The sequence below is a fragment of the Corylus avellana genome, chromosome 3, assembly GCF_965113065.1.
Source record: "Corylus avellana chromosome 3, dhCorAvel1.hap1.2, whole genome shotgun sequence".
Lineage (NCBI taxonomy): Eukaryota > Viridiplantae > Streptophyta > Magnoliopsida > Fagales > Betulaceae > Corylus > Corylus avellana.
In genome coordinates this window covers 306,307-326,117 of record NC_142492.1, presented here as the reverse complement: position 1 = coordinate 326,117, position 19,811 = coordinate 306,307, and the positions used below count along the sequence as shown (strand labels likewise).

Genomic DNA, 19,811 nt, shown 5'->3' with positions numbered 1-19,811 from the left:
TGCATAAAGCCTAAAGGAAGCAATCAATAAGAGAGAGAGAGAGTTGACCGGGCGTCTTGTGGGTGAGCTACCGGCCCATCTGTTACACGCTCAATAGCGTTGAATTATTTAATAAAATCATGCGCCTTTGATGCCCCATTCCCTTCACAAATAACCCCATGCCCATTGCCTTACATTATATATAAGAAAACGCTTGTTGGACTCGCATATTAGAAAACTAACCAAACAAGTCTTTTTCTTGAAACACACATAAAAGATTAGCAGAGTTAAAGTGAGGCAGTAGAGAATTCTCTTTTACTTCCATCTCATTTTCTACTCTTCGTTCCTCTTTTCTTGCCTTCCCTATTCCTATTATTACTAACGACAATAAGAATTGAAAAACCAGACATGGGTAGGATTCCATGCTGTGAGAAGGACAACGTGGAAAGGGGGCAGTGGACACCCGAAGAAGACAACAAGCTCTCTTCCTACATTGCCCAACACGGCACCCGCAACTGGCGCCTCATCCCCAAGAATGCTGGTTTCTTCTCTTTCTCTCTCTCTCACTATCTCTCACACTCTCTAATGGAACTACAAAATAACTCTTATCTTCCTCTATCTATGCATTCGATACTTCAGGTCTTCAAAGGTGCGGGAAGAGCTGTCGGCTAAGGTGGACTAATTACCTTCGTCCTGATCTAAAGCACGGCCAATTCTCAGATGCAGAAGAGCAAACCATAGTGAAGCTGCATTCCGTTGTTGGCAACCAGTACGCTACTTAATATTTTGCTCTATTCTTAAACTGGAATGTCAACATTCTTTTCCAACTAACAAACATTGTAAGAGAGATCAAACAACATTCTTAAACTGCAATCCTAGAAAGTCTTCTTAACATTGAGTATTGAATAGCCGTTTCCTAAACGGACATCCAGGTGGTCACTAATTGCAGCTCGGCTGCCTGGGCGCACAGACAATGATGTTAAAAATCACTGGAACACTAAGCTGAAAAAGAAGCTTTCGGGCATGGGTATTGATCCTGTGACCCACAAGCCTTTCTCTCACCTCATGGCTGAAATTGCAACAACACTGGCCCCTCCACAGGTGGCTCATCTTGCAGAAGCAGCCCTAGGCTGCTTTAAAGATGAAATGCTCCATCTCCTTACCAAGAAGCGCATTGACTTCCAGTCCCAAGAACCTAATGCAGCACCAGGTAACACAGCCACATATATTAACAGTAAGCAAGATGAAAAAGATTATACTATCGAGAAGATCAAGCTTGGCCTATCAAGGGCTATACAGGAACCTGACATGCTACAATCAACCAAGCCATGGGACTCTACTGGAGCCACATCCGCAAATTTTGCAGGGGCCAGCAGTGCTTTCCCAGCATCTATGTCTGGATATCAGTATGGCCCATCATCTTTTGCAAATGAAGGGGACAGATCACCATGGAGCCAGAGTATGTGTACAGGAAGCACATGTGGGGACCAGCAAGTCCGGTTACATGAAAAACTTGAGGGAGAAAATGGAGAGGATTCTGAGGGTGGGAAAGAAATCATAAATGGATCCAGCATGTTCAGTTCAGACTGTCTTATGGGATTTACCATCTGATGAACTAATGAACCCAATCGTTTAAGAAAGGTTATAGAACAGAGGAGTGCAAAGAGGCAGGAATCCCTACTTGATGGATAAACATTAACATCTTATTGCAAAAATATAAAGATCAACATGTAAATAAAGCAAATATATCGTTTCTCTTAGTTTCAACATACTTTCTTGTTCCTAGTTCCAACTTATTTGTGTTTCAACTATACCTTTTCTCTTACTAAAAATACAATGTAGATCAAGCAAAATAAGATGATGAAGCGGTTGTATCAGCCAGAACCTGCAAGTGACAAAGAAGAATAATTTCAGGAAACAGAACCAATGATCAAATATTCTGACATAGAGCAAGAGTTCTTGGAGGTGTAATGTTTCTATGGAGTTACCTCAAGTTGCTCTTCAGTAAATGAATTTTTCTGAACATTCCATGTATCTGCATGGGTCCGCCGGAACTCCGCAACCGCTTTTGTAACCGTAGATTTTACAGGTGATGGCTCCCCAGCAAATCGAGCTAATAATGTGACATGCTCAGGCAACCAACTGAAAGAAAATACAAAATGAATGCCGTTAAAGAATTAATGTATCATTTAGAATGGAAGCATCAATTAAAATCAACAAAATCCACTACAGATTTCAATTGGGTGCCCCATCCCTCAATGAGACCATAGAGCAGAATTAAAACTCAATTGCTATATGGTCATACTTGACCAATCAAAGCTTCATCAATTTATGGGTACTTGGAATTTCAAATTTGAATTATAAGACAACAACCCACCCTTTATTGGTCAACGATAGCAACTATTAGCTTTTCAAAATCCAATTTTAATAATAACAGGCTGGTGGATTTAGAAAAATTGGACTCGCCATATTTTCCTACCAAACCCAACATGAGGCAGCTTTAAGTAAGATCCTTCATGATTAGGTGTTGGCAATATTTTGTCACTAGTAACATACACATCATCATTCTTTGTGCATATTTTAACTTGTTACATCATATTTCTAAAATCAAATTATACTCAAAAGAACATACCTGGGCATGTCATAAGGGGCTGATAACACAGAAGCCGCCAAAGCAAGTACAGTGCCATGTATAGAGGCTATGGAGTGACCAGAAAAATTTCTGCATTCATATATTATATATTGATCAGAACACAAAACTATAAATGGAAAACCTAGTACTATGACTAAATACAGATCGCAAACATGCCTAAAACATGTGAATTCATACATATTAATGCATGAAATGTACATAAATAGTATACTTTCTGGTTAATATGTGTTTTGTGTTAACTTTATAAGTGTCATCAATGTCATGAGGCAAACAACTAGTACTTTAAAATCCATGCAGATGAGTACAGATTTCTTCACATTGGATGTCGAACCATGGATGTATTGACATTATGTGTTTGCACGATGCATTCTGATCCTAAAACTATTAGGAGATTTGATCAATTACTTTACTAATATATACTTTCTAAAATGATAAATAAGAAAGATTCTTCTTCTTTTTAAGGCATTAATGAGCCCGGTTTGCATTGGTCACCCTCTTCATAGTACCAGATGTTTGCTTTAATCTGTCCTCTGATTTCAAGATAAATGAAACAAACAGAACCTTACTAGTAGAAAGAAAACTTTTATGATATGCAAGCAGATTACAAGCAGATGAGTTTTCCTGTGTACACCATATGTAATCAAGACATGCATATCCTAAAAATGAATACATAGAAACTGTTGTTTGCATAGAAGCACAGATACATGAATGTTGTCCCCGCATTGAGAAGGTACATTACTTAAACAATTATAGGACTTCAGAAACATGAAAACTAACCTCCGCTTTCTCTTCCTTTGAAGATCATTTGCCTTCAAATAGGCTCTGTCACGAAAATCTCTAGCTAGATCTTCATCCCCACCCTTCATTAGGCCGGCTAGAACTGCTGCAGCATGCTCTCTTACCTGAGCCAGAAATTAGCTTAATAAAGTTGAAAGCAACAAAATCCTACCCCTTGCTTCAACATGGATCATACCACACCCAGTATTCAACATTACTTTTCCTTTAAGCACGAGGCCAGGAACTTAATACTATTTAGAGGGGGTTCTCCCAATGGTGAAGCCCCAAAATTTGAAACTTTCCTCAAAAGAAAACTATTCTGCAAGGAACTTGCCTCCACTTGATTGTCTATGAGTAGCTTTTCCACAGTGCTCCAGATTTTATCTTTCTCCACACGTGAGAGAATGAAAGTATGCCTGTCACAAAGAGATTAGACAATTTTATTTTCATGTGCATCAAAGTGAAAATTCCTCTTCAAGTCAGAACTGACACTACACAAGATATCATAAAAAGCAGAACAGGAAAAGGAAACTAGAAATAAACAAAGAACAAAAAGGACCAAAAATTTTAATCTTCCTCTATAAATGACATTTTTTTTTTTTTTTTATGAATAAACAAGGGGTGCAACATGAGGACTCCCCAAGAGGTCACCCATCATGTATAAATGACATTTTATGAAGCACATATGCTCATGTGACAAAATATGGACACTCCTATATCTAACTTCCTGAAGCAAAAATTATCTGAGACATGACATTCCATACATATCAGGAAAAATCAACCCCCACCTCCCCCCAACCAAAAAAAAAAAGCAATACAAAAATGAAACAATAGAACAAAACCAAATCCATACCTATACATAAAAGTTCGGAGATAAGTCAGTGTCGCAGATCTAGTCCTCCAGTTAGAATCATTGGCTGAAGAAAGAATCACAGCTACAGCCTCCTGGAGATGAGGGTCCCAGAAAATCCTCCATTTTAATAGTTCAAAAGCTACCTTGGCCAATGTTGACAAATCTTTATTTGATGTTTCCTTCAGAAAGCAATGACATTTTTTCAGATATGAAGTCGTGATGCCCAACCTACTTGGCATCATGATGCAAATCAAGACCAAAAAATGAATTCTCGAGCAGCTTGTTTCTGCAGTAAATATCTCAAAAAAATTGATATGCAATTGAAAAGAAACCCATTTAATTTTGTAGGAGTCATAGATGTTAAAGATCAGAAAGTGCCATCGACTTCATCCTAATATCTATATCACATATCACTATATAGTCTCCCCCGTCTGCATCATTTGTCTCCATGGAATTCTATCAATATTACTCCTGGTCAAGGAAAAATTAGTTCCAGATTTTCTCTCTGGCATAATGGTCAACACTAACCTTTTTAGTCTAAACTAAAAGGGATAGAAACAAGAACAATATCAAAAGCTTATGAATTTCAGAACCAAAGAGTAGTCTCCAAGGCAAATCAGACAAGAAATATGAACATAATCAAACAGGTACCGAACATACCTGCAAGGAAATTACAGGATAAAGAAGTCCCACGATCACATCTAGCAAACATGAAGATCTCCCAGACTTCAAAGACGAGATGATAAAATGGAATAGCTACGCACAATAGGAAAAATAGATTAATGAGTAAAAGAGTTTATTAGTTAAAGGAGATTCAATAGAAACTATTTCTAAAAATTAGTACCGTTTCCATCCATTTGACATCATCTTTTGAATCTCCATTCAAATGCCCATTTTGATCTCTTACATCTGTTGGGATCTCCGAATTGTCAGACTGACTGGTATTCTGAATATTCATTACCAGTTCAGATGCTCGTTCTATTAGAAACTGAACCCAACTTCCCTCTTTAAGTTGGTAATTAACATTACTATTTCCCCCTTCATGTGAATGATCAAGATCAGACGATGCATAAAGCCGAATGTTAGAGCACAAAACAGAAAGGGTAACACCTATAGCTTCCCTTACCTGTCCCACATAAAACATGCATCAAAAGTCAAGCATCAATATGAGAAAGAAAAAAAAAAAAAAACTCCTAAAATACAAGGATGAAGAATAAACTTATGATTGTTAATTTTTTTCATAACAATAATGACACAATTTTTTGTTCTTCCTTCTCTGATACTAGATCAAAGGACAATGAGCAGGAAAGATTTGTCAGAAACTAAGTGCAGTCAAGACATACAAGAAGGCTAAGATAATAGGAGGATCAAACACACATTATTGATTTAACTACCCTCGTCCAATCTCTCCACAGTTCTTTCAACCATAACTGAAAATGAAAATCTGTTTCATATCTATTTCTATTTAGAACAGAAAATAAAGGAGAAAAAAATGTAAATTGTATAAGAAGTCCACAACCTAGCTACTCAAGTTATTGCATTCCTTTTCACATAATGGTTTAAAATTTATCCATGATAACTTTTTTCTTTTTCCTATTTGAAGAAGCCACAATGATACACTCATGTTCTTAATCTATTTTTCATTTTTGGCTAGAAAAAGAATAAAGAGACAGCCATGTCCATAAGAGGACTACTGAAAAAAAATAGTTGCTTAAAATATTTGCACTATGACCACTCTATATTATAATTTTTATACAGATAATCCAGCAACAAACTTCCATGAAAAACTTTTATTTTGATAAGTAATGCAATTCATTAAAAAGTGCAAAGATGCGCAACTCTAGTACACAAGATGCATACAAGAGATAACCCAAAAAACTGAAGGCTACTAAGAGTTTGTGATAATATTTTATTAACCTTTTCATCAGTATATTAGAAATAAATAAATAGGGGCTACATACATACATACACACACAAAACACAACAAAAGTTTGACCAGAAAATTGGCGACCTATGAAGAGGAATGCTTACTTGGGCTGATGAATGGCACATATTACCAAGCAGCTCTTGCAGAAGTTTATTATGGAGCTGTAACTCAGCTGCTGGCATTTTCGGTGGGGATATTTCTATAAGTGCAGCTGATAGAAAAGCATAGCGCTTGGCTACCATGGTGGTAGTTGCTGTTGCAGGTAATGGATCAGCCAAACAATCTAGAATTTGTTGCCTCAGAAGAGGAACTCTTGTTCCATATTTTCCTTTTCCAGTAACTGCATAACGTATACAAGCTGCCCACTCAGGTACTGATTCCACTGATTGTGCTGAAATGATTTTCTGCAACTGGACCATCAACCAGCTGTCCCATGCTCCTAAAAGACCATTGACATCCGAATGCAACACCCCAGCCAGTGCTTCAGCAGCAACACACTGCTTAGACCTCTCCTTGGCATTTGCAAACTCCTCCAATGAACTTTTAAGTGCGACTAAAACAGGCATGCCACATTCTTGTATTAACCGCTTAAAAATCCGGGCAAAACTTGAGTAGAAGGTATCACTTCCTAATAAAGAAATCCAACTAGGAGTCCGTGGCCATGACGCAGAAAAGTCAAAATAAAAAAGGGTGATTGATTTATCTGCTAGGCTCTGAAAAGATGAATTTCCATGATTTCCTCTGGAAGATGTGCTCTCAGAATCAGTGATTATGTGAACATGGGAAAGACAATTCAATGACTCATTAAAGAAACCCTCTTCCTGAAAAATTTTAGTTAAAGCTCCTTCAATGGATGATTTTGTACTTTCCTGTAAGTCCCCGGAAGCAGAAGAGCCAGACTGATCCTCAGCTGACAGTTTATAAGGTGAATCCGTTAGCAGCATATTTAGGGCTGAAATTGCCAGTATTCTTGTCTGAGGTAGTTGACTTTTCAAATTCTTCAAGAAGTGACCTGTAAGGGTTTTAACATGAAACGTTTTTAAAAGTTTAAAATGAGATATTTGCACTCAAATAATTGCATGGCTGTGATTGAGAAGAAAAGAGTCAATCCCTGACTCAGCAAGGAATATGAACTGACCAGCAGTTTCACTCAATATCTTCGGAGAGGCATTTGGGTCATTCCTAGATGCCATAGCCAACAGGAGCATAACTCTGTTAGCCATTAGATTATACCTGACAAGAAGACAATTAAGCCTATATCATCAATTTTTACAAAATTTACCCTATATCTAGAACAGCCATCAAACTCTAAGCGAGTAAAATTTCTATGAAACTCAACCACCCAGATATCATTTACATTAATTGATTAGAGTTCACACAGCAAACCACAACAGATCATAAAAGGGAATAGACTTAACCAACTTCAGCTCATATAAAGAAACTTGAAAAAAATTTCCAGATAATCAGATATTTACCGCCAATGCAAACCATTGGAATCAAAACTCATAGAACCAATTTGAGAAACCAAATCTTCAAAATCTGGTCCGTCCACGTCATTGTTTGATGTCCTGAAAATGCTTCTAGATACTCCAGCAAAGTAGATGTTGTATTTGACAAATAACTGTTGGGCACATAGATAATGTTAAAAAACAGAATCCACAACCACATACTCCAAATTTTCTGATGGGGTATTTTACCTCATTGATTGCTTTTTGAGCTTTCAGTGATTCATGATGTGAGCTTTTAAGTAGAAGTAAAGGAAGGTCAGACACAGTTCGTATGAAATTTTTTCACCATTTAACAATCTAAAACCAAAAGAAATGTAGATTTACCTGGAGAGAATCCCAAGGATAAATGAAGAGAACGACTTTGGATCCTGTAAATAAAAGAAAATATATCAGAAAAAGTCATTTCTTAAAATTATTTTGAGCACGTGGTCCTGAATGACTACCGTTGTCAAATGCTTGAGAATTGTTTGTGAGGTAAGGACTGCACAGGAACCTAGCACTGCACATTCTGGAGAGTCAGGGTTCCGTAAATTCTCAGCCAGAGAGATAACACACTTTGAAATCATAGATGGCCATCTCTTTATCATCTTCAGTAGAGATTTTCCAGCAAGCCTGGAAAACATGTCAAAATATTAAATCAGATATCATAAAACACAATCTCAAAAGCTCAGAAAATCAACTGCTGTCACAATCACAATGTTATAATAAATACATGCATACAATGACACAGAGATACCCTAAGAATTCAACCCAACAACAACCGCGACGGACCATTCACAATTTTTAACCAAATCCCCCCCCCCCCCCCCCCCCCCCCCCAACCAAAAAAAGAAACAAGCTCTTTCTATCCGTTTCTATTTCTTCCCCAAGTTGTCCTCGTCCAAAATACTTACATTAGATCTTTCTACAATGTTCATAAATACTTACGTTAGATCTTTCTACAATTTTCCCCATGAGAGTACACATGAGAGTGGCATTTTTTGTTTGGTTGGCTGCTCTAGGAAAGATCCTCACCATGGGCAGTCTTCAGAGTTCAGCAGTGTGGAAGATGGTTCTATCCTGCTTAATGTGGTGCCTTCGAGGGAAAATAAATTATAAAAGTTTTGAAGACTATGAGAAGACAATGGTGGAGCCAAAGTTTTTCTTCCTCAATACTCTTTTCCACTGGACAGTTGCTCTTGACTTTGTTAATTTGCCTAATCATCATGATTTTCTAAATTCTCTTTCCTTTTCTGGATAGGTGTATCTCTTTTATACTTCATGTGTACTTAGGATGCTCCTTTAATGATATTACGATTACGATTACTAACAGAAAATAATAATTTTTTGACAGCTGTGTTTTATATCGTAGTTTAACATGAATGTCGAAGTAACTCGTTGGATGAAGAAACAAAACAAATGGTGAACACATACAAACTTGAAAGTACATGGGCATACCAGATTCTAAGATGTACTGAAAAACATACAGCATAATAAGTCCAAGTTCGTCAATATTCAATAAAATTCAAACTTTCACTAAAACTGCCAGGCTCATAAAATATTGTATCTATCAGGATGCTGCCATCAATTTATTGTATCTATGGTCATTGTTTTAATATATTTGAAACATTATTTGGAAGTAACTACAAAAGACTTCATCTTATGTACATCTACACGTGGGTTGTAGGCAGTGTCTTGTAACAAGTTTCATTGCCTTTGTTGATATTGCTTCTAGAACAATGCTGTAACCTTTCCTTTTCATGATTATTATTGATCAAAATCCAATGTAGGAGTCTAAATTATCCTATTTAAATGGATAACTAGAAGCAAAATGTGCATTATGTCTGCAACAACAGTCACATTGCATTCAAAATAGATAATAAGATTTAGAAGATCTTTGTCATATAAGAGGTCAAAGAAGACAGTGGACTCACACGCGAACAGTTTCATAACTATGCAAAGATAGATTGAGAAGATCATCCATCAAAAGAATCAGATGGTCTGATGGATGGAAATTCCCACTCGTACGGAATAGATGGTACGTTGATTGTGAGGATCTCCATGTACTGTGCATGTACGCCTTGTCAATAAGCGCCCACCTTGGCCTGAAATGGAAGATCAAGGTTATGAATGCTCAGCTATTCATGCATATCTCATTGATAAACGAGTATCCAATGATGAAAGCCTTCACCTTCTCTTTCCCTTAGAATGAGATGACACAATAAAATTAATCGGAGGTTCAATTATGGAAGCAGATTCCAACTTCCAAGCCTGCCTGTGATTTGACCACTCATCATATTCCAAACTTCCTGTGTGACACAAATAGAAAATAATAGATAAGAGACAGGCCTACAGGGAAAGGGTGCCCCAGGGGTTGGTTTGGGGTTGAAGCTGTGCATTACCATAGTTCCCTAAAGCATCCATAATACGAATAATGAGTATCAACAAAATGCTGTCATCAGACTTTTCCTCTAATAAGTATCTGTTTGATGCAAAAGATGAATGAGATTCAGAAAATCAGATCCAGGCAACTAGAAGGATTGATACCCACAGGAAAACTGAAATTTAAACATTACTTGCAAGCTGCATGTACAATCTCAGCAGCTTTTTCCCGCAGTTGAGTGCATCCAACACTTGAACCAGTGGCTCCAGCTATTAAGAAATTAATGTGATCTGGATCTTCAACCATTGCATTCCTGGAGGATGGTCTGAAATCAGGCAAACAAGACAATACACCTTGCAATGAGGAATCGATACGCAAAAGAGTCACTTTCAAGTGCTCTTTCTCATCTCCTGGGTGACAAATTGCATGTAAATTGTCAGTAAAGGACAAATATGCTTAAATAGAAGAAATATCTGTCCATGTTTATTTGGATGCAGTGGAAATTGAAAAATCCAAATAAAGTGGCATATATACAAAAATTAATAATGAAGAATTAATGAACACAACTATTTCCTGTCTTTTGACTCAGCTAAGAATCTATGCTCAGAGTAACAATTACTTCACTACCACATTAGTCAGGTTAAGAGAAAAGTTTTCCTGGGGTATGACTGTATTACCAGGTTCAGAATGGATTTTAGATTGGCACATAGTCAAAAGATCATCCAAGGCTGATTTAAGATGAAGGTCCAAAAGTTCATTTGCAAAATGAACTTCTTCATCACTCGGAATATGCCACTTGGGGCCCATTGGCCGTTCATCATAGGAATAATCTTTTGTGCTGATCCACTCCTCTAGTTCAGAAGCCTGAGGATGACGGAAAATGCACCTAGGAATCCAAAATTTTAAAATTCTCATTTTCACGTGAGTAAGAAAACAAGAATATAGATGCAACAATGTACAACAAGATAAAAAACACACTTGTACTGATCAATTGGATAATAAAGAACCAGGCTCCCAAGAAGGGACCGAAGAAGATGATCACCAGCTCCATTGACCTGTCATATGTCCAAAAAAAATCTTAAAGAATGAGACTTCCATGAAACCATAGACTTATGAGACCATTGAGCACCTCTTCAGCTAGCATCCTATTTAGACACAATTGTGTATTGATGGAGAGTTTTCAATTGTGCAGGTACTTTAATCAGCCACAGAAAAGATATGATACCTTCCAAGATGGAGAATCAAAAGCAGAAACAATAGCTTCTTTAAACTGATCCTTGTAACGGAGAAGAGCAGGACCTCCATAACTGATGGCAACTGATATTATTTTCAATTGATAATCGATTGTTGTTTCGAGAGCTGGAGAAAGTGTTGGTTTTGCCTGGAAAGAAAACAATTTTACTTTTACAACAAAAAATTAGGTGCATTCATATAACATGCACCATTCACAAGAGAAATACCTTTGTTGAAAGGCAGGCATCGGAAGCTCCTCTTCCTCCAAATCCTGTAACCGGCATTCCTTTTAAAGAGGATATAACAGACAACAAAATTGGCTCAATAAGGTATGTAACTGCCTCTTCGGGGTTCGAATGAACACATGCACAACAAAGCAGTCCAACCTCTGCAATTGCCCCAGGAAGAATATTTGTCTTGACAAACTTAGAAATTTTCTTCAAAGCCTGCAAGTGATACAAGGAAAAGCTTAGACCAGAATCTTTTTCCAAATATTTATAGTATAAAATCAATTGAATTGAAGACCTGTACTCAAGAAATTATACCTGATTATACAGTGATGTCGAAAGTCTCCCAAGCAGGATTTCAAGCATGCAATAGTAGTACGGACCATGATCAACCAGAAAAGTTCCTGATGTTGAAGATGAATGTAGGCCTTCATTCCTGCAGCACCAGGAACCAACTTTATTTATTTATTTATTTTTGTAATGCAATTTTATTAAAAGCGCAAGAGACTCAACCCAAATACACAGACAGTATACAAGTGAAAACGTCCAGCAATATAAGGAACAAGGAAAAAGAGCAAGCACCTGTAACCGATTATTTCAACACAAAGGCCAAAAAAGAGGATGATAATGTAGATCTAATATAATTTGAACTTGTTATAGGCAAAAAAAAAAAAAAAATGCACAAAGAGAAGAGATGGGGGAACTGAATGCCAACACTCACGTAACACTGCTGGGTTCCAAGTGCAGTAGCAAGGAAAATAAGCGACATAAGAACTCATCAAGCCATTCAGAAAAGCGAATCATAGGCATGAATGACAACTCATCTGTATTATCATCCGAAGAAGCCAACTGCAGGTATAATGGATTAGTAAAACCATTTACAAACTATGGGCATATGAATCAAGTAGTTTAAGAACATTAGGGGCTTGTGTGCTTACATTGGAAAAAATTGAACCAATCAATTGCATGGTTGCCAAGGTTTTAGGAGGATCATTGGCATCCATACCAAGTAATGCATTAGACAATGAAACCATCAAAAGATCAGGGAACATGTCCCCGCCATCAATATCTACCGGATCTACTGAAGCTGAATGGGAAGTGAGAAATAGTGAACGCCCAACAAATGCAACTGACATCACCGCAATTTTCAGCTGGTGGGTGGCAGTCATCTGACTAGAGATAAAAGTTGATGAAATAGAAGTTAGTTTGCTGAAACAAGTAGATCCTAAAGGAGTGAACTTTGCTCACAACAATATCAATTTGAAATTGTATGACAGAAGAACAGGTGTTTTCTGTGAGGGACAACTGCAGGTGATCATATAAAGTTTAAGCAATTCTGTGAAGTAAAGAAATAATACATGCACCGCTACTTACCGTCTCCAAGGCCATATGAAATCGAGATGCCACAAAAGGAAGAACCAAAGAGGGCTCCACATAAGACAAAATAGAAGTTGCCGCAGCAACTGTCTCAGATAGATGTTCATTTTTGCTATATTGACCACGATCAATAAGCTTCAGCACCACATTGACAAAATATTTCCTTTCTGATCTTCCTAGACACAGTTCGGGCTGTGTACTGTTTTCCATGTTCCTATAATAACAGTAATTTAGTAGAAAGAACAGAAAATGTGCCAAAGCATGTGAAGAATGGATCTCACATCATCAAGCAGGTGATTCTTACTGTTGCTCATGCAGTAGGCGTTTCTGAAATTGTGTTACCAAATGGAACAAAAAGCGTTCCAATGAATATGTCCAACGACCACCATTGGAAGGATGGTAATATCTACAACAATAAGCACCAGTAAATAACCGACAAACAAAAATTAGGACCAACTCACATGCTTAGAAAAAGAAACTAATATGATCATTAGAATATGAGTTAACAAACTGTTCCAAGAGGTTGACCAATTTCTCAAAATGATCTTGCATCGAACTACCAGGTTTTAATAGATACACCTGCCATTGAAATTAAAAAGTTTCAGATACCAATATCTTAAGGAACTATGGACCAATTCATGAAAAGAGAAAAATGTATTCCACAGTTCAACAATCTTACAATTGATTTTGCAATGGCCTTTGCTGGGGAGACTGCTTTATTGGAGAACAAGAACCTTGTGTTTCTGGGAACATCCACAGAATAAGGAACTGATCCAGTTCCATTTGCCACAGGAACCTGTGGTTTACAAATAGGATGGGGCCATATTAGTGTACTTCATACAAATAATACTAAAAACAACAACAAATGATAAATCTTATTAGCAATAATAGCAGAAGCAGTAGCAGCAGTGTGCAGGTAAACCGTATTATTTCAGGGCATCTTGTAGGAGCAAACACAGGCATGATTTGGTTACTTTGACATTCTTGATGCATAATCAATGGAAAGCCAGTGATTAGTGCATGCACCCATTGAAAACTCAGTTGTGTGAAATTTATATATAAGAACAGCCTTCCTCAGAACAATTCAGTAGAATTGTTTAACTAGTCTTGCTCTTATTACAAGCCAGGTTGAGGTATCAAAGATCTAAAATGTCAGTCAATATGTACTTCTACTTCCTTTATGACGAGCTTCAGTTAGAAGCAAATTAAGTTCAACCGCACAACTCATGCATATGCTAGGCACCCCTAAATCTAACAATCTCAATACATACTCAACATTACTCAGACAATTCACACTCACCTCAAACATATTTAAGTATCTCGCAAAAAGTTTGGGTAAGAAACACTCCCAGTCGATAAAGTTGGAGTGCTTTATAACACGAGCTACTAGGGCCACCCACTGACCGTTCCAGAATTGGCAATTTGGTATCGAGTCCCACAGGTCTATACAGGATGTAATCCAATCACTGCCAGGCAAACAATATGAAGGTGATTTTTCCAAATAAGTCGTCAAAAACCATAAAGAATAAGAGTTCTCAAAAATAAGTGCTCCTTACCGTGAAAAAAAGTCCTGGTTGTCCAAATTTGTAGGAAGAAACAGTCTCACAAACCCAGATCCTTCAAAGGATGTGTTATGCCATGGATTTTCCAATAAAGATCTGCAGGTTTGTTTCATCAGATGGAAAGCAACAAAGTTCAAAAAAGGAAAAGAGCCACTGAAGAGCTTTTACTGTTATGACCAAGCCAAGAACCCAATTCAAGTGGGAGGAGGTGTGACAGTCCACATCTTAACATTCCTAGGATGAAGACTAGAAATTAACTATAGTAGGAAGGTTCAAGAAATTTAAAGCCTATTTTGACCACATTGACAACTTTGATATCTATTCATGCTTCCCTTTTTCTGTTGTTTGAACGTCAAAGGTTGAACATCAGGGACTGCAGGAGGGTTTAAACATTGGAAAAAAATCAAACTTGAAATGATCAAATTGACTTATTTGATTGTTTTTAAAACCAAACCATTTGGTTGTATAATGTTTCTATTAAAACAATATAAGTCCACTGGAGAAGTGTGTATTTATGTGGTGTAGCTATAAATCTAAAACTAAGTGCTAAATACATCCTCTTCAAGGTCATTCTGTTACCATGTAAAAAGCCAAAGGTCAAAAACTCTAAATATATGCAAGATTTAACTTAAAAGAGGCAGAACAGTGTGTAATTCCCTTTGACATCATCCAAAAATAATATGAAAAGCAAAAAGATCTTACTGATGAATTAAGAAATTCAAAAATAACATTATGGATTTCAGACAGATTAACAAAATTAAAGAGAGAGATCCTCAAAGCACTAACCTAAACTCAGACCATATCTCAAAGGCAGAACCTTGAGGGAAAAAACTCCGGCAAGATCGAACAAGGCAAGTTATAGTCACAAAATGTCTCTGTCTCAATCTCCACCCTTCTGGACCAGGATTCCTGTAAAACATTCATATCTAAAGTCATCAGCAAATAAACTTTCCAAAACTAAGAAGAACAAGATAAAAGATATTATATACACCATTCCATTGTAGTGAATCATCAAACAATTGTTGACAGGTCAAGAAAAGGTTAAACCATTAAGCCAAAGGTAATACAAAGAAGTATGAAAGCAAAAACAAAGAATTTAAGTCAGCAATAGACAATACATCATCATTATGCCTTTACTCTGTAAAATAGATACAGAACTGCTGTTCGCAAGTTTTTACTGTGAAATTATTGGCTTTAAAGCATCAAATGGTTTAAGGGCACAAATAGGCGGGTTCATAATAAATCATTGCTTTTCTCTTTTGGGTTGGTAATTTACAAAAACAGTGAACGGTTCTTGAATAGATGACCTCACCCTCCACACCATATCTTACCCTAGGGGGAGGATAATAAATTATTGTAACTTAACCAATTTATTGCAGAAAGACAATACATTTTTAACTTATTAAATTACCACTTATCCCAAAAGCTTAAGTTGACAAGAAGAGGTAAATTTAATCACTTAATCATTACTTTAACATTCCCCCTCATGTGTGGGCTCAAACTCCCTTTTAATAAGTGAGGCCCAATGCGTGAAATATTTAACTTAATTTAAATAGGGTTAAATTGACGAAGTCTAGGTTCGATTCCAGGACCTCTGGCTCTGATACCATATTAAATCACCACTTATCCCAAAAGCTTAAGCTGATAGGAAGAGATAAATTAATCACTTAATTATTACTTTAACATAACTCATAAAAATTAGAAATAAATAATTAAAAACAACAATTTTTTTTTATATAAAACTCACCTTGTGAAATGTGTATGAACCAAAGTATCGTACAAAGGCCGCCATTGAACTTTTAAGGAAAGCTGCTTTCGATACTTATCAAGTACCCTTACTAAGATATTTCCCCATCTAACCTACTCAATACAAACAGAACCATCATTTAAGGAAAGAAGATAGTGAAAGAACCGTACAAGAAGAAATTTTTTTTTTTGATAAGTAAAATTATTTTGAGATAGAAAATTCATTCAAAGATACAATAGATCACCTGCGCATAAAGCTTATTTTGCGATTTTATAAACAATTCTAAACCTATCTCGACAAGCGTGCAGATGTCTTCCAAAGACACTTCACTTTTCGCCTTTATGAAACTGCATAAGAAATAAATTACTGTTATGTTAGAAGGACCAATACAACTATGTACCAAACAAGAAACAAAATTCACAACTATTGCTAAGATTACTGCTAGAAGCATACAATGGGTGTCTTGAAACCATGTATGTAAAGGTATAATCAGTGATTTGACAGCAAAGGCAATAAGAAGACTATACATCACCAATCAGAAATACAATGAAAGATTACCCATGACTTGTAATGAAGAAGAAAAATAAAAATGTGACATAGAGTAATATAGGCACAACGCCATCCTTAATGCGCATGAGACCTCATTCTAATGAACAGAACCCTCCAAGCACCTTACATCCACGGTGATAGCACTAACAGAAAGTTTGCATAATAAGGATGGCTTTGGAAGTGTTAAGGTTTATAAGCTACATAGTTGTGAATTTCATTTCTTGCAGTGGGTGTGGCTATGTTATCCGGCTTTATTTAGTATTGCTAGATGAACCCTCCAAGCACCTTATATCCACGGTGACAGCACTAACAAAAAGTTTGCATAATAAGGATGGCTTTGGAAGTGTAAGGTTTATAAGCTAGATGGTTGTGAATTCCATTTCTTGCGGTGGGTGTGGCTATGTTATCCGGCTTTATTTAGTATTGCTCGACATAAAGACGCGTGGGTGGTGGATAACATGAACCTTCAAGATCGAGTTATACTGTGGAACGTCATCTTCACGCGTTTAGTCCAGGATTGGGAGATGGAGATGATTCTCTCCTTCTTCGAGAGGTTGTATTCTTTCCAGGTTCGACATGGCGAGGAGGACATGTCAATTTGGAGTCCTTCCAAGAGGGGTCAATTTGAAGTAAAGTCGTTCTATAAAGCGTTAAATAGCCAAGCTGGACATTCATTTCCATGGAAGAGTATATGTTATGTAAAGCTCCGTTGAGGGTGGCATTTTTTGTGTGAACAGCAGCCTTGGGGAAATTTTGACGCACGATAATTTGCGTAAAAGGAATATTGTGGTTGTTGAATGGTGTTGTACGTGTAAGAAGAATGGGGAGTCCATTGACCACCTTTTACTTCATTGCGAAGTCGAACGAGAATTAAGGAGTTACATTCTTTCTCTGTTTGGGGTAGAGTGGGTTATGCTAGGACGGGTTCTGGGTTTGTTGACTAGCTAGGGCACGGTGCGTGGAGGTGGTCCAGCCAAGGACGTTTGGAGGATGGTTCTATTGTGTATAATGTAGTGTATTTGGCGTGAGAGGAATGCTCAGCATTTTGAGACTTCGACGTTCGAATTGAGGAAGCTTCTACTTAACACAATATATATTTGGATAGTGGCTGATCATAGCTTGCGTGTTTTTACTAATGCAGATTTTTTTTTAATTTATGTACTTCTTTTTCTTCCTATTAGGGGTTCTCTTGTATACTTCTGTGTTCTAGGGTTGCGACCCTCTGCGCTTTATTAATGATATGACATTACTTATTAAAAAAAAAAAAAGAGCTAGATATGGAATTCTGAGGAATTGTTCAGAATTCATCAAGGTTTTGGCTCACGAGTTTCCCTGCTCCCCTACTCAAGCTAAGGCGTAATCTTCAGCTAACATATCAGTGATAACGCTTTCATTTCTTTTCAATATCAGAAAACAAAAAACAAGTTGATTATCTACAACGCTTCGGCAAAACCCAACCCAGAAATCTCTCGCATCATCGCTTAACAACTTGGTTAGAAAAATCACACCCTATGAAGACCTTGTATCATTTCTTGATTACTTTTGTCAGAAAAACCACATGCCATTAAAGCTCTTGATCATTGCTTAATTACTTGGTAGAAAATTGAGACCATTTTTGGAGTGAAATTAGCATGATTCCATAGACAATGTCATCACCAAAAGATATATTCCCATGAGTGAGTTTCCTAACCCATTTCTTGATCATATGGGTATTCAGAACCATCAAAATTTTATAAACACCAATTAGGGCGAACCCAGAACGGAAATGATACTGAAAAAGTGAAATATAAGACCCAGAATTCAGAGTCAAATGAGTAGTAAATACTTAAAGAAAAGAAAAAAGTGAAAGAGAAGCATTACAGGTCGATGACGGAGATCCACTTGAGAGTGGAGTAGACGGCATCGGGGTCATCAGGGCGGAAGGAGGCTCTGAGTGAGCTGACGACCCGAGAGAAGGACTCCTTCTCTCTCTTCGTCTCTTTGGCCACCGGTGGCGGAAGCCACGCATTGTAGAGATGCATAATTCCTATAGCCAATTATTTCTCAAACGCCAAACTGCAGAAGAATGAAATCAATCTGCAGCTGCTATTTATAATGGGTAGTGAACAATTACTGGTTGGTCCTTGTTTTTCTCTCTTTCTTTCTCGACAAGAAAGTTTGCGACTTGGGGAAGGGGTTGATGGGATTTTTTTTTTTTTTTTTCTCTCTCTCTTTTTCCACTTTCTTGTTTTCTTTGATTGGGCAACGGAGCTTTTGGTGGCGGCTTATTGGCCACTGTTTCACTTCGGAGGGCCCGACTGGATGTTTAATGATGGCTTTTAGAAGTTGGGCATTAAAAAAAAAGGGAAATGGGTGCCCCGACACTTTTGAGAAATTTGAGACCTTGAGAAACAGAGAGAGAAAGATGTTGGTGGCGGGCGGAAGATGAAGACTGGATCTTTGTACATTTGTGGCAAGTTGTTGCGGAAAATGTTAATCCTAGGATAAAAATGTAGCTTGTAATTATATGTTTTAATAGCTGATATAATAAAGGGAAAAATGCAGTTTACCCCCCTGAAGTTTCAGGAGTTTTTTAATTTTAACCCCAAAGTTTAAAAATTGGCAATCTACCCTCTTGAAGTTTCAAAAATTGGCAATTTAAACCTTCCGTTTAATTTTTCCGTCAAAATTGACGGAAATCTATGAAATTACATCATTACCCTCAAGCTTTTTTAAAAAAATTTCCGTATAATTTAACGGAAAAATTAAACGAAAGGTTTAAATTGCCAATTTTTGAAACTTCAGGGGGTATATTGTCAATTTTTGAACTTTGGGGTTAAAATTGAAAAACTCCTGAAACTTCAGGGGGGTAAACTACATTTTCCCCTTTTAATAAATATTATATGAATTATAGCATTAATTTGTAAATATATGATATGTATTAATAGGTGAATTGTTGAGAAATTTATAATAATTATAGCAATAATCTTGCAATGTAATGAGATATAATAGATTGAAGAGAAATTAAAAATAAATATTGAAATAACAATTTATATCATTTGATTATAAATAATTAGT

The 19,811-nt window shown here is 36.9% G+C and overlaps 2 protein-coding genes across 2 annotated transcripts; one reads left to right on the top strand and one right to left on the bottom strand.

The window, feature by feature from the left end:
- Window positions 1-387: 387 nt before the first annotated feature.
- On the top strand, window positions 388-1,631 carry MYB80 (myb domain protein 103). Its single transcript, XM_059585036.2, is given in 4 exon segments — window positions 388-520; window positions 619-748; window positions 912-1,568; window positions 1,570-1,631. Coding segments are annotated over 4 exon segments (966 nt in total). The 3' UTR covers window positions 1,616-1,631.
- A 79-nt stretch (window positions 1,632-1,710) lies between these two features.
- On the bottom strand, window positions 1,711-19,084 carry LOC132173520 (proteasome activator subunit 4-like). The gene is made up of 35 exons (XM_059585035.2): window positions 18,615-19,084; window positions 16,450-16,552; window positions 16,206-16,318; window positions 15,245-15,367; window positions 14,453-14,554; window positions 14,197-14,362; window positions 13,576-13,692; window positions 13,408-13,475; window positions 13,201-13,302; window positions 12,894-13,110; window positions 12,458-12,688; window positions 12,241-12,368; window positions 11,838-11,955; window positions 11,520-11,738; window positions 11,285-11,440; window positions 11,038-11,114; window positions 10,737-10,945; window positions 10,253-10,469; window positions 10,079-10,158; window positions 9,868-9,985; window positions 9,611-9,781; window positions 8,141-8,309; window positions 8,022-8,065; window positions 7,887-7,929; window positions 7,665-7,810; window positions 7,328-7,422; window positions 6,294-7,201; window positions 5,107-5,388; window positions 4,923-5,018; window positions 4,263-4,441; window positions 3,744-3,825; window positions 3,410-3,534; window positions 2,612-2,701; window positions 1,968-2,121; window positions 1,711-1,864 (listed from the first exon to the last, which is right to left on the bottom strand). The coding sequence occupies exons 1-35, from the start codon at window positions 18,773-18,775 to the stop codon at window positions 1,823-1,825; spliced, it is 5,451 nt and encodes a 1,816-aa protein (XP_059441018.2). The 5' UTR covers window positions 18,776-19,084; the 3' UTR covers window positions 1,711-1,822.
- Between the last annotated feature and the right edge of the window lie 727 nt (window positions 19,085-19,811).

Excerpts from the sequence above, each read along its gene's own strand:
- LOC132173520 (XM_059585035.2), bottom strand. The coding sequence starts at position 18,775 with ATGCATCTCTACAATGCGTGGCTTCCGCCACCGGTGGCCAAAGAGACG. Across the intron at positions 10,946-11,037 it reads TATCCAATTGATCAGTACAA|GTGCATTTTCCGTCATCCTC; the intron begins GTGTGTTTTTTA and ends TTGGATTCCTAG. Across the intron at positions 7,930-8,021 it reads ATCCTTGGGATTCTCTCCAG|CTCACATCATGAATCACTGA; the intron begins GTAAATCTACAT and ends TCTACTTAAAAG.